The following is a 14,891-nucleotide window of genomic DNA, read 5'->3' as shown; positions in this document are numbered from 1 at the left end:
ACTCATACAACTAAATCATTTTAGTCCCTTTCTCTTTACCACCCTTTTCTTACAAGAAGAGGATGGGAAGAGGAAGTGGATTTGACGGTGGAGGATATGCATAGGAAGGGGAAATATCATCTTTATGTGCGTCTCCTCCTCCGTCGAATAAGGGTAAGCAACGCATCTGCAATTGTGGATGTCTATGGGCAGCGGTCGCTTCGCCATTTTGGCGGATTGAGGTGGCCGCTTGCTCGTTTGCCACCTTATGTTATAAAAAAAAAATATTTGGAAAGTCGTTTTAATTGAATTTTGGTATTATAGGTGAGTTTAAAATATTAGAGATATCTCAGTAAACAAACATGAATTTAAAAAATCACACTCGAAGTAGTTGCTTGATTCATATTACTGTTTTGTTGCAAGAAAAAATAAATAAAATTATATTTTACCATCGAATATTAATCCGAACGAAATCAGGACTTCAAACTTGTACCTATTTTTATAGTACCTAGTAATTTAGTCAGTCAGAATAACAAAAACTAAGACTAGTAGATAATTTTTCCACCATTAAAAAGCAACGTTATCAGTGAGTAACATAGATTATTTTATTATTCTTTAATATCACGCAGACAAAGGCGCGAAAGCATGTACTAGATATTTGAATAGATTAGGTTAATGTTGAATCGGGACTGTCCGTAAACACCCTATAACATGGCGACAGCGCCCTGGCGACACGATACCCGATACTGAAACTGTCTACAGGACATGTCCTGTCTGTAATATTATAAAACTATCCTATTGTAAAAACTCTTTACACGAACACACGACGACTGAAATATCGCACAACTGTTTCTTGCTTTGATTACATGATGCGAACACTCGATTTTTAGTTATGCAACTAAACAGTTGAAGCTGCGATACAAGACAATACACAACAGTTATGCGATAGTTTAGTCAAATATGTGCGCCCGCTCTAATCCAACTTATGTTACCTTTGAATATATACGTCAAATGTATGTCCTGGGGGCAGCTAATATAGTCTTGAATAACATAGTGAAACTGTACTTTTAAAAAGTTTCGATTCGTTAGCGGGGAACTACCTACCTTCCCTTATCGACGCCCATGCCTACGGACTGTTACTTTGCTAATTTTATTAAAATAGCTCTCGCCCGCTAATCCCTCCGCGTGGAATTGAAAAAACAAAAGTGAATAGCCTATGTGTTCTTCCAGACTATCTTCTATGTCATTACCAAATTTCATCGAAATCCGTTCAGACGTTTCGGCTACAAACTCTAACAAACATCCATCCATCTAAACTTTCATATTTATATAAGTAAGAAGTATCTATACTAATGTCATGCAAAGGAACGTATTATTTATTTTTGTATGTATGGAAATAACTCAAAAACTACTAGGTCGATTTTAAAAATTCTTACATTCTTAAAAAGCTACGTTATCAGAGAGTAACATCATACTAATAGTAATATTGTAAATGCAAAAGTTTAGATGGATTGATGTTTGTTAGAGTTTGTAGCCTAAACGGCTGAACGGATTTCGATGAAAATTGGTATAGATGTAGAGGATAGTCTAAAAGAACTCACTTTTATTTTTTTTTTATTCCACGCGGACCGAGTCGAAAGCTGGCAGGCTATATTTATTTCAATGTTTATTTCTTTCTAATAATTCTATCTTTATTATTTATATATTTATTATTTAATAATTCTATCTTTATTTCTGCGCGGAAGACGTGAACAACAGCAATATATAATTTGTAGAATAAAGGAGTCAAAGGTTACCTCAAAGTCAAAGGAAACCTACAAATGGTGTGTTGTACAATTTTAACGTCTAATTGTGAATTGATTTTCTGTAGTAAATAGCAACACTGATAATCTCAACAATAGTTATTCGTTTTGACTCATTTTTGTGATTCTGATTACTTATTTATAGGTTACTTAGCTTTCAGCCGCTTTATCCGCGAGGAATTAAAAAACATAGGTAAGTAGGCTATGTGTTCTTCCAGACTATCCTCTATATCTATGTCTTATCGAGTTTCGTTAAATAGTTTAGGCTACAAACTCTAACAAACATATATCTAAACTTTATAAAGAGGACAGATTTGTATTTTTGTATGTATTGAAATAACTCAAAAACTACTGGGCCGATTTTAAAAATCCTTTCACCATCAGAAAGGTAATTTATCTGTGAGTAACATAGGCTATATTTTATTTTGTACTAGCTGTTCCCGTGCGGCTTCATCCGCATAAAATTATGAGTTTTACATTTGTCAAATTATCAATAGCAAATGTCAAAATTACATGACATGACAAAACTTGGCAATCTTGCTTTCTTGATGTTGGCAGCAACTTATAGTTTCTTTCCCACATTAGGGTTTTTATCCAAAATATTTACCCCCTAAGTTCAATTGCGTGAAAATATATAGCCTAAAGCTTGACGTAACTTTAGGGTTTTTTTTATTAAAAAAGAGATTATTCAAAAATATACTATAATTGCTGACATCTTAGGCAGCAAAGAAGTGTGTGTTTACGCTTTATTATAATAGTATAGATTAAAGTTACCCAAGTGGTTGTTTTGGAGAAAATGTAGATGCATTTGTTTTGAAAATCACTTGATTTTAATAAAGTAATTAGTTATATTTCAAATGTTCTATTTATGCAATCCAATTGCAGTGAACATTGTTTTTGAAATTCGAATTCAATGTTGCCATGAGTATAAAAATTAATTAGTGTTTACATTATTAGGATTAAATGAAACAAACTTGCTTTTGTATTTTGTATGCATATATTCGGATTCAATAATTCAATAGCTATTCATAATTAATACACTTTTACTTAAAAAAAAATTACACCGACTTCTGTCGAACGCATCGTACTGTTGTACTTATTAGTAACTAACTTAGCTATATCCAAGCTTAATATTACTATAAATTACAAATTTCATTACATTCCGATATTACTACAATTTATAAAATTAAATAATTAAACTAATAATCTCTTTGAAAGTAAACAAAATTAAAAAAAAAACATTCCGTAATCCGTTTATTTTTATTTTTAATCTATTGCTGTCAAAACCCATTCAAATTTCGAACGCAAGATTTAAAACTATAAAAGTGAAGCGACCAATTAGCGAACGGATATCCATTCTTATTGGTTACTGGCATCCAATAAAATTCAATTAAAAAACATAATTTATTTATACAACTGTACAACGATAACATTGGGATATTTCATCACATTGTCCATCGGAATTACTTAACAAACGCTAATCTTAGAACTAAACAATTTAGGTCACATATACAGATTTAGCACACACATTTACAAAATTTCTTTTATTTTAAAACTAAAGAAAATTCAATTAGAACACATTATTTACAATTATATAATCTATATTAACGCGTTGCAGGCGAACGTCGTAACGAGGATCCATTTTCACTGAGTAGCGTTACTTCAGCCTCGAGTGAGGAATTAAAAAAAAAACGTCATTTATAATCAGCCATTTTTTTAATGTTATTTCATTCAATTAACTATATTAAATACAGTTTTTGCTTATAATTATTCTCGTGTTTGATGTAATTTATTTCAGAATTGCATCAATTTTTTTTCCCGCCAATTTTGACATTTCGTTTTTTAATTAATAGTTTATGTTTAAAATTAAATATAAATTTGTGTCGTATTTTTAAATATAAACAAATAGTGAAAATGACCCTCAATATATCTTAAGTTAAATATAATACGTGATATGACTCGGGGGAATTTATAAAAATTTTAGGAAGCGATTAAAAAAAAATTCTTTAAATCTATACTTAAATATGGCGAAGTAAACAGTTTCGTTTCAAGAATAGGCCACTAAAGTTTTTTTTTTTAACAAAATTCGTTGATTTTCGTTTACGAAAAGGAAATTTTTAGGTCTTATTTTAGTGATTTTAAATTAACAATTCAGACGAATCAAGAAATCACTCCGTTTAACTAGAAATGAATATCGCTTCGAAAGAAATGTAGTTTTAAAAATATTTTATCAGTGTCAAAGAGTGATTTTATTTTTCGTCCGAAAATTCAATTTGAAATGACGAAAGACCGAAAGTTTGATTAAAATTAATTCATTCTAAAATTAGTCGAATTACTGATAAATAAATACGCTTCGTTCGTAAAATAATTGATATGTATTTACATCGAAATTGCGAACGATTTTCACACACATTTGACATTCCGCCGCCGGGATTAGCGCGAAAGTAACACGGAATGTCAAAAGCGTTTGAAAATCGAATGCAATTTCGAATGACATTAGTAACCATAGACTATGAGTGATATTTTTAAAAGTACAGAAGCGAATAGATCTACAGTAATTCGGCCAATGTTAAAAATCATCGCACACCCAATAAAACAAATTATATTTACAAATCTAAATAAGAAAGACTAGAAACACTACACCATGTTTATTCCGTACTTTTCGGGGGCGAAGTAAGTGTTGCCAGAGTTGGAGAAGTTGGTGATTTGGGATGCTTGGAGCATGCTGAGGTGGGGGGAGTTTTGGGCTTGGTTTTCAGGGGATTCGGGGCCAGAAGAGAGGATATTGTGTGAGGGCCAGGCGGCGGGAGGGGAGGGGTTGCCGAAGGAGACTTGGTTGTAGAGCTGGTTTCCGTTGGCAGTTAGATTATGACCATGGTGACTGCCGTGCGATTGGTTCACTGACGAACCGTTGAAGTACTCCATCTGTGGGAAGATAAACCTCATTATATTACGATTTACTATACCAAAAGAAAGTTTCAACTACAATCTATACATATAATGAAATTGGGGTGTCTGTAATATCAATTGAAAAATTCCAGATTTCGGTAAGATAATGAATTTGCGTTGCTGGCAGCAAAGATCGCATTTAAAAAATATTTGTTTGTCTGCCTGTCTGTCCGCAAGCCGCGTTTATTCCGGGTAATACACGGAGCTGCTGGGCCGATTTCGCCCGGACTTTCACTGGAGGGTAGATGACATAGACCCACATATTATAGACTACTTTTTTTTATTCCGCGCTGTCAAAATGGCGTAACGGTTGGTCCAAATGCGCTAACGAAGTTTGCTTGTGTCAGCTCGTTTTAAAATACAAATTGAAAATAAATGAACAAACCTCACCTGGCTAGGATAATATGGTGAATTATAAGCACTCTGTCCGTATCCCTGATGATGATGAGAGGTGGAGTAACTTCTTATATAATCAGAACTGCCAGGCCAATGGAAGCTATTGTAATCCGGGTGATAGACGTTTCCCGGTCCATTGATACTCTGAGGCGTGATGGGAGGAGATGGGGTCGTCATGATCGAGGAGTTGGAACCCAAGGGGGTGAGGTTCCCTGTCAGACGAGAGCTGTACTGATCTTTCACCAGGTTACTGCCGAAAGATTTCTCCGTGTAATCAATTTTGCTGCTATAATCCAATCTTTTAGGGCTGCTGTATAATTCTTGTTTTGGGGTAACTCCGTACCCGTGGACATTTGTGATGTTATCTGATGGTGAAGATTCTTTCCCGCTTAGTCGGATTGCTTCTGAATTGTATTGGTGTGTGAGTGAAAGGTTGTTTTTAGTTAATGGTGATGTTTCGTAGTTTGCAGATTCTTTTTTACAAATAACGTTGATAGGTGGACTGACTGAAGTGGTCGGTGTGATTGGAAGGTTTGGGGATGATGTGGTGATGCTGGAAGAGTTGGTGGTGGTGCTTGAGGAGTGTGGGGCTTTGGATGATGTTGTTTTAGAGGTGTTGGAGGAACTTTTTAGATTGGAGCTGGAGGAGAGCGAGGATTTGGAACTGGATGAGGATTTACTGGACATTTGCGTGTTGGATTGCTGTTGGAGTTGCTGTCGGCATTTCGCTCTTCGGTTTTTAAACCAAACCTGGTGAAGAAATTTATATATTAGTGCTTTACTTCTATTTCTTAACGTTTCTAAATTTTTGTCAGATCTAGTCTTAATATAAATATAGAGTGTGCGCACACCTGAACTAAATTATCGCACAACGGTTGTGCGATTGTCGATTGTTTCGCAGCTAATTCGACTGTTTTGCACAACTAAAAATCAGGCTCAAATCAAATCGAGACTAAACAGTTGTGCCATTGTTTTGTCAAAGGTGCAAGCGCTTCACTACCAGATAGCAGATGGTAGACAAATCATAGACGATTACAAGCGTTGACAAGCTGCAAGAGTCATTACACCACGCGCCCATGTTTGCTTGTTGGCTTATAGGGTATGATTTATTTGTTAAAACGTGGGGTTCGATTCCGACATGGCAATAACATTTACTCGTAGAAAATTGCAACTGTTTCCAGCAATGTATTTTAATGTAAATTCTATTTAATTTTACAGATCCTTAAAATATTTTTTGACATAGTAAGGTAATTGGTATTTTGACATTTTCAATTGAGAATTCTATAAATGTTAACAATAAAATACATTAAAACTACATGCGGATGAAGCTACGCGGGAAAAAAGTATCTGAACAATCTAACGCAAACGTCAACTGACATTCCCTCCGAATGTCATAGAGTAAAAAAATTCAAAGATTAACAAAAGTGAAACGCATTCAACATTCATTTTACTAATACTGGATACGGCATCTGTTACATTCATATTTGCTCTTTTTCATAAAACATTAAGTCATTGATGAGGTATAAAGGGGGCGAGCGCGGTGGGGGGCGTAATCCGGAGCGGCTGCGTTGCGGCACGGCGGCAAATACAAGAGGGGTAAGGTTTACTCGTATAAAAATCAATGTTCGATTCCTAGTCGATACTGATGTGATATGGAAACGTCTTAAAACTTAATTGTATTAATTGTTCTTTAGTTATTTACGTATAGATATTCATTATGCTCTCTTAGTGACGATTAAAGTATTCTGCGTATAGCAATTAGTGTCGTTAATCATATTTGAAAATTTTAGGGACATAACTTTTAATTTTTTTTAATTTAAATAGAAAGACGATTTTTTTAATAATTAATCACCTTGAATAATGTTTTAGGATTTGTTATACTCATTTTAAATGACGTCACTTGCCCTGATTTTGCTTTTTACTAATACGCACAACTATTTTTACATATAACATATTTATTAATTATCTCATATGTCAAAGTACTATAAAGAACGTGGAAAATTTTACTTTTGTTATATTTCCTAGTAAAAAATTCCAAAACGATCGTAAACTTGCAGACAAATCTGCATACAAAATAAATTTGACGGCTCATATAATTTCCAAATTATCTCAACAACATTACATCAAAAAAACTTAAGGTCATTTCGACTATTTACAGATACAAATCTACATTTTTAATCTGTGTAAATTTGTTCCTCATTGCTCAAGAAACACATTAAACACGGAATGCAGATAATAAAATAAATTATCAACACACTAGCGCCTCTTAATTTTATCTGTGAATCTGCATTATTCAATTAGTACCAACTTTAGTTTATCTTTATCTTTCTTTTTTGAAAAACTACGAAGGGAACGCTCAAAGATCACGGCGATAGATAGACGCAAAAAAACATAGTAACAGGTTACTTTTAGCATACTAATTAACGGTTTGTAACTGCTATAAAGCGAAGTTAAATGATATAATTATTCGCAACATGAATTTTTCAAATTAAGAATACGGATACGGTTTTTGTTTTTAAAATTTATTTCGCGGCATCGCGGCCGTAGATCATTTTTACGCTAAATAATGCATTGATAAAAGTGAAATCACAAAGCGGAACGGAAATGTTATAAACGTTTTTCACAGCGAAAGCGTAGTTGAAATAACCTTAATTGATAAAAGTAAACACGTCGAAGAATTACGCGGGAAAATGAAGCGCCATTTCTAAGAATGTTTCAGTTGGAATATTGAGTTGCTAAAGGGAAAATAAAGTTAAATACATCAAAGATGAATAACTCGAATCCATTGATACTAACAGACTTAAATAAGTATTATTAAATGCTGTCACATCGAAAAATTGCTGAAACATGTTCAAAAAAGGGATTTCTTTTCCCGTATTGGATAATGCGGCTGTCAAACAATGGAGCGGATTGGATGATTCGATTTTCGAATTTCAAATTTGGAACGTAATTCGATTGCGCGCCAATGCCCGTGTCGATATAATGGGTTCCCATTTGATGTTCAATTCTCGAACATCAAAGAGTAAAGGAATAATAGAATGTCGATTGTCTTTTTACGACATGGATTATAAGACGATTTTATTTAGCTAAGAACTTAATAGAAACACTTATTAGAACTATTTGTTTGATTATTTCGTATTTAAGATAATATATCACATACTAGAATAAGGAGATGATGATGACTAGAAACAACTTACTTGTACTCTAGATTCAGGTAAATTTATTTTCAAGGCGACTTCTTCCCGCATAAAAATATCAGGATATCTCGTCTTGCCGAACAACGCTTCTAACACGTCGAGCTGAGCTCTGGTGAATGTCGTTCGTTCCCGGCGCTGCTTACGCGGGTTTACACCTGGAATTAAATTATAGAATTAATTTATATATCTCTATCAATCTATAGTAATGTAAAAAAGCGTAAACGCACACTACTTCGTGGCGTAGGTTATCAGCAATCACAGTATATTTTTAAATAACTCATTTAATAAAAAGACCTACACTGACGACACGCTTTAGGCTATATATTTTCACCCTATGAATCTTAGTAGGGAAATAAATTGGAAGAAACCCTGAATATAGGAAAGGCACCATTAACTGCCTACACAAAGGAATCAAAGTTGCCATGGTTGTCATTTATGCATCTAAATTTTGACATATAAAATAAAGTTTTTATAATTTCATAAGTTTGAAGTCGCGCGGGAGGAACTAGTTAATTCATACATTTATAAATATGTGAATAGTAACGGACCCGCAACTATGTCCGTTCGGAATTTAAAACCTATTACGTAGTCTATGTGTTCTTCCAGATTGTTCTTCATCTATGACAATTTTCATCGGGATTTTATGTCAAAAAATCCTCGCTGTTAGATTATTCTTTAACAAAATCTTACACGAAATCTTTTATAAACATAATTGCATTATCAAGATGCATGTATGGTAAAATTTAGTAAGTAATAAATAAAAATTTCTCATTAGTGTATACGAATTAGTCGCGCCGCTGGTAACGTGTGAATGCGGTTATTAAAATGTTAATGTCCATAGACAAGCGCGTTTTGTTTTTATGTGCGTTCAGGCAAAGGCGTCCAGTGTCAGCTGCCAGTTATAGTTAATTTGATTAAAATATAGCTAATATATTCATTTATACGAGAAATAGATTACAAATAGTTTTAATTATTGATATATTATTAGGAACTGATCAAATTTTTATTTTTCCGTTAGTAAATATAGGTTATCTTACTTTTTAGTTACAATTTTAGAGTTTTTAATGCGTGATGCATTTTTTTATTTTTTTTTAATAGTAATACTAGCATTTATCTTTATTTCATTTTACAAAGAACTAATTCTAAAATTGAAAATACAACTAAAAATAGTATAAGTTAAGAGATTTAATTATTATATTACAACGTTCGTTAATATATGTTTATAATGTTTTGTTACGCATCTGCTTACCTCCTGCGTAAGCGGTGTTTCAAACGAATAAAATTATGAGGTCCGTAATTTGTACTAATAATATGGTAATGGCTAGACGCTTCTGTGATACGGACCTTTGATTTTGTTATTTATACCGACTGCTTCTCAAACTGTTAAATATATGTATATATAATAAAATTGAAGTGTCTGTTTGTAATATCAAAAGAAAACTTCCAGATTTCGGAAAAATGATGTTGACGTTGCTGATAACGAAAATCGCATTACAAAATGTCATAATTTAATTTCATTGGAAATATGGAAGAAATAACAATGTTCTGAATTGACAGACTTTCCCAAGTTGTCTAATAAAATATTTTTGGTACATAAATTCATTTTTATTGGTATTATTTGTTAGCGGAATCGTTTTTTTATTGATTATTTGCTTGCTAACAGTTTGAATACCGCTGCCTTCATCTACATAGTAAAGAAAGATTGATAAGAAAAAAAATTGTAATTTGTACCGCGGCGAGGTTTCTTATTTTGCTTTGCTTTTATTTATTTGAATATTTAACTAAAGCAATTGATATTGTTCAATACCTTTCTCCTGCGACAACTTCCATGTAGAATTTAAAAAAAAAGTAAATGGCCTACATGTTTTTACAGATTATCCTTTGCATCTAAAATCTCAACAAAATCCGTTTAGCAGTTTAGGCTATAGAATAAAATATTTTTTTCATCTAAATAAAACTTAGTACTAAATTCGTTGTTCTACGCCTACCTCTTACAGTCATAACTTCAGAATTCAAGTTCATGAAAAAATATTATCACAATAGAAATTCTGTTCTACAAACTTAATAAGAATTTAAACCATAAATCATACGAATGTTAAACGATAAGAAAGCTAGTCGTGTTAACAACTCAGTCAAATGTAATCCTTTAACAAATTACATTACATTTATTTAAAAACAAACAATATAAAAAACAAACAATGCGTAACATGTCTTCATAAAAGAATATTCTTTGACAAATAGCTGACGTTGTTTAAAGAACCTCACTTGATAGGTCAAAACGTCACGCCCGCGCTTTCGTCTGTCAAAGAGGCATAGACAAATTGTTGTTTTCTGTATACTGTTACTGGCATGTAAGACATTTTGGACTGCTATATTAAAAAGTAGAAAAAATCTGTAAAGTAGCGACAGAACTGACGTAAAAAAAGGAAATGCCGGCGAAAATGTTGCCACAACAAAAATGATACTTAATTACATTAATATTTTCATTTAATTATATATTTGAAAGGGCAGAATAAAAGTGTTGTCCGATGTCATTTCAAATAAAGTTTTTGTATCTATCAGAAATAAAAACTATTGTATAACAATCCAACTCAGTTGGGGCGCAAATTGTTATTAGACTTTTCAATCGCGCGTTCGTTCACGGATTAAAAAAAGTAAAATAATGCATCGCGTTCATTCGAAACTAGTCGCGGGCCGTCCCCATTCAGTCGGCTATTCCAAACAAACATTTCATACGAAAACTGTCACATTACCCATGCCATAGAAAAGTGGAAATAAATAGACGTTAGTCCATCTCTTTCGACTTGTGTAAAGCGACGCATGCGTGAGAAGGACGGGTATATTTCGATTGTTATAGTTGACAATGGGGGCTCGAACGCTAATCCTCATGACATGGCGGCCTTTTTTTAGAGTTAGCGATATTATCTTCACGGTTGATTTCTGATAGGGCTACTGCGCAGGGGTGCTGCTAAACTAGAAACTTTCGACTCTATCCGACAAACAGCAATATGTCAAACAAGAAGCATAGAATATAGCTAATTAGAGCTAATTTGAAGGACTAAAATACTTTAAATCTTAAAGAAATTTCAACATTTATTTACAAGTTGTATTTAGAAACAAAAACATCAAAAATACGATTAAGTTGGAAATGGGATAAAAAAGTAAATATATTACTACCCATTTGTAAGATCTAAGTTTTTTTAAAACGCTATACCTTCCTGAAGTAAAGTTTTATTTTTCCCGAAACCAGTGTAAAACTTTCCCCCGTACGTCTGGCAACCCTATACCGTATAAAGCTTGTTTATGGTCGCTTGTCTATGACTGCTAATGGTAGATTCGTGTTCAGATCTCGTTACGGCGTATCGATAAATTTTGAAAGGTGCGGTCGGGACTTATTATTATAATCTTTTGGCTTGGAAGTAATATTGGTTCTCAGTTCCTTTTGAACTGTAACAATACGTATCGGTATATTGGATAGATATAGATATTAAAGTCAAAATGAAGCAAAATAAATACGATGGTACAAGTATGTAAGCATGGTATGGGCATATTATGAGGGACCAATGTAACAAACAGGATGTTAGTTATGAGTTACACCGGTAGAGGTAGACCTAGAAAGAGATGGATTGCGTGAAAGGTGACATGATCAAGGGAGTGATGACTGACATGACGTATGATAGAGTTATCTATGGACTAGGATAAGGGGGGAATTTTTTTCTTAACCTTTCTGTCAAATGTTTTCAGACGCCAATTGTAATTAGGTCCAAAAGATCTTATAATATCTTATATGCTAAATTAATATCAGAAACAGGAAAGCATTGAATTTTTGTATGTAACGGATTAAATTAAAAACTACTGTAGTTTTTAAAAAATATTTTGCTATTAAAAATATTATTTAATTTTTTTTAAATCCCGCGTGGATTTAAATTCTTTGTCTGTAGATTACTTACATCATAACAGCACTTTTTATTCAACTAACTGCTCGCGACTTCGCCCGCGTTAAAATAGAATATAAAATATAGCTTTTCCCGTGCGGCTTCATTCGCATGAAATTATAAAAAAAAATATGCTCAATTGTAAATTTCAAAAGTACCGTTACCATAATAACCTTGCTTCCTTGATGTTGGCATCAACTTATGGTCTCTTTCCCAGATTAGGGTTTTTATCTAAAATATTTACCCCCTAAGTTTAACGGCGTGAAAACACGTAGCCTAAAGCGTGACGTAAGTGTAGGGCTTTTTATTAAAAAAATAATTATTCAGAAATATGCTGTAATTGCGGACATCTTAGGCAACAAAGAAGTGTGTGTTTACGCTTTATTATATCCTATGTTACTCACAGACATATAGTTTTTGAGTTATTCCATTCATACAAAAATATAAATCTTTTCTCTTTATAATATTAGTATAGATAAAGACATCGCGTATTCAAGATTAGAAATAAAAAAAAAAACAATGTTGAAACTAATGTAGAAGTTACAAAAAGTTTTCATACAAATTTTACGGTTTTAATTAGTTGTTTCTAGTTTATCTAAGATTACGTAATGCAGAGTATTTTTCCCATTAATTAAAAGAATTTGGTAAAACATTTGCTAATTAACTGGCAACTTATCCATCAATGTGGTAACATTCAAAAAAGAATAAAAAAAAACAATTTTTTCACGTCCTCTTGACCCCGGCACGTCCCTAGAGCATCTTTAATGATGTGTTAAGTTTAAGGGGGAAGACACAGCTGTGTAAAGAAAACAGACAAAATCGACTTTATGTCAAATACAATAAGATCTTTAATGGCGGGAATAAATATCAAGAACTTGTATTGTCAAATTGACAGCTACGAAGGGATTGTTTAGTGGCACGGCTTTTAGTGTTGTTTCTTAAATTTGAATTTGCATTTAAAATAAGGCCGTTGTTATAAGTAGCTTAGCTTAGCTCTACTAAAAATCTTACTTCTAATAATTTTAAATGAAAGTTTAGATGGATGGATGTTTGTTACGAGTTTGTAGCCTAAACGGCTGAACGGATCTCGATGAAATTTGGCATAGACGTAAAGGATAGTCTGGAAGAACACATAGGCTACTTCCTTTTGTTTTTTTTTTTTAATTCCACGCGGAAGTCGCGAGCAATAGGTAGTCTTACTAATATTATAAATGCGAAAGTTTAGACAGATTGATGTTTAGAGTTTGTAGCCTAAACTGCTGAACAGATTTTGATTTAACTTGTCATAGATATAGGGGATAGTCTGAAAGAGTACATGGGCTAAATACTTTTTTGTTCCATGAGGATAGAGTCACGGGCCAAAGCTAGTTATTGTAGCTAGTTAACTCACTAATATTTCCTTTGACCATTCCAACTAAGCTCTAGGATATGGTTCACGACAGTCGAATGGCGGGATTTAAACCCTCGACCTCAGGATCGGTAGTGCGTACCCCAAAACATTAGGCTATTGGCGCTGGCTATATTTAGCAAGTTTGGTTACATATTTAGTATTCCAAATGCTAAGGGTTCGATGCTATAAATCATGTTAACACATAAATTGTATTCACGCCGCCCTAGGGGTTGAACACGACAAGTTGTGACAGATTACCGTTAGTAGAAACAACTGGGGATTTTAATATTCGAATTTCAACCTTATTGCTTAACAATAGAGTTTAAATTTACAGTTATTACAAGCGTAAGCAATGAGTTATTTTATTAGTATAATGTTGCCAACCCTGTGCCAGGGGGGGGCTAACAGAATTGTTAGTAAATTGAAATTTATCTAATAAATTATTGGCTATTTGTTGCAGCGTGAACAGGGGGTGGTAAATATTGTGGAAAGCTACAATAGTGTGAATTGGTCTTTGTAAGGGATGTTTACTGGTTGGAATGTAAAAGCGGGCGCCTTTGACTAAACTATCGCACAATGGTTGTGCGATTGTCGATTGTTTCACAGCTTCAACTTTTTTGCAAAACTATATCAAGTAGTGTCCTTTATATAAGTTCATAGGAATGAAAGCGAGAGTAAACAGTTCTGCGAGACTTTAGTTTCAGGTGTGCGTACGCTCTTGGTAACATATGTGTTCTTCAATACTATATTCTACATGTGCCGAATTACATCAAGATCGTTAAGTTTCGGAGATAGGTAACAAACATTTATTTTTTTACATATACTTTCATTCAAAAGTTCTACGTTGTTGTCTATAGTTGGCTTTTTATTTCGAATTACTTCATTTTCATTAAATAGCTAAATTTTAAATGCAATCAATCGGTAGGAATGGGATTCTTATCCTAGCAACACTTAATCATCCGCTAATGGGCCCTCCGGGCTGGCCAGGGGGGGTCCCCCTAAACTGCGTTTATCTTCCCCGGCCACACGGCCCGCAAGTTTACGCTACTTCAGTGATAAGTTAATCCTTATTGAGACGACGGTATATTATCGTCTCTGTCGCACGATGAGGGGTACTCAACATTTTAGCAGTAAAGCTGTCGCCCACGACCTCGTCCGCGTGGAATAAAAAAAACCTATGTATTCTTCCACGCCTTTTCTTTAACTAAGTTATACACTAAGATCGGTTTAGTTGGAGAATACG

At 33.5% G+C, this 14,891-nt stretch overlaps 1 protein-coding gene across 2 annotated transcripts in view; it reads right to left on the bottom strand.

Annotated features, from left to right (window-relative positions):
• Window positions 1-3,620: 3,620 nt before the first annotated feature.
• The window catches only part of LOC106100350 (homeotic protein ocelliless), a 46,921-nt gene continuing 35,650 nt past the window's right edge, over window positions 3,621-14,891 (bottom strand). For both annotated transcript variants that reach the window (XM_013279179.1, XM_013279186.1), the window contains exons 3-5: window positions 8,324-8,478; window positions 5,121-5,876; window positions 3,621-4,706 (exon numbers count right to left, since the gene is read on the bottom strand). In XM_013279179.1, coding sequence (XP_013134633.1) covers window positions 4,419-4,706; window positions 5,121-5,876; window positions 8,324-8,478 — 1,199 coding nt within the window. In that variant the 3' untranslated portion in view covers window positions 3,621-4,418. The remainder of the gene's footprint in view (window positions 4,707-5,120; window positions 5,877-8,323; window positions 8,479-14,891) is intronic.

Source organism: Papilio polytes, unplaced genomic scaffold (genome assembly GCF_000836215.1).
Source record: "Papilio polytes unplaced genomic scaffold, Ppol_1.0 DF824325.1, whole genome shotgun sequence".
NCBI lineage: Eukaryota > Metazoa > Arthropoda > Insecta > Lepidoptera > Papilionidae > Papilio > Papilio polytes.
The sequence above is the reverse complement of the archived record's forward strand: the minus strand, read 5'-3'. Positions and strand labels throughout refer to the sequence as shown.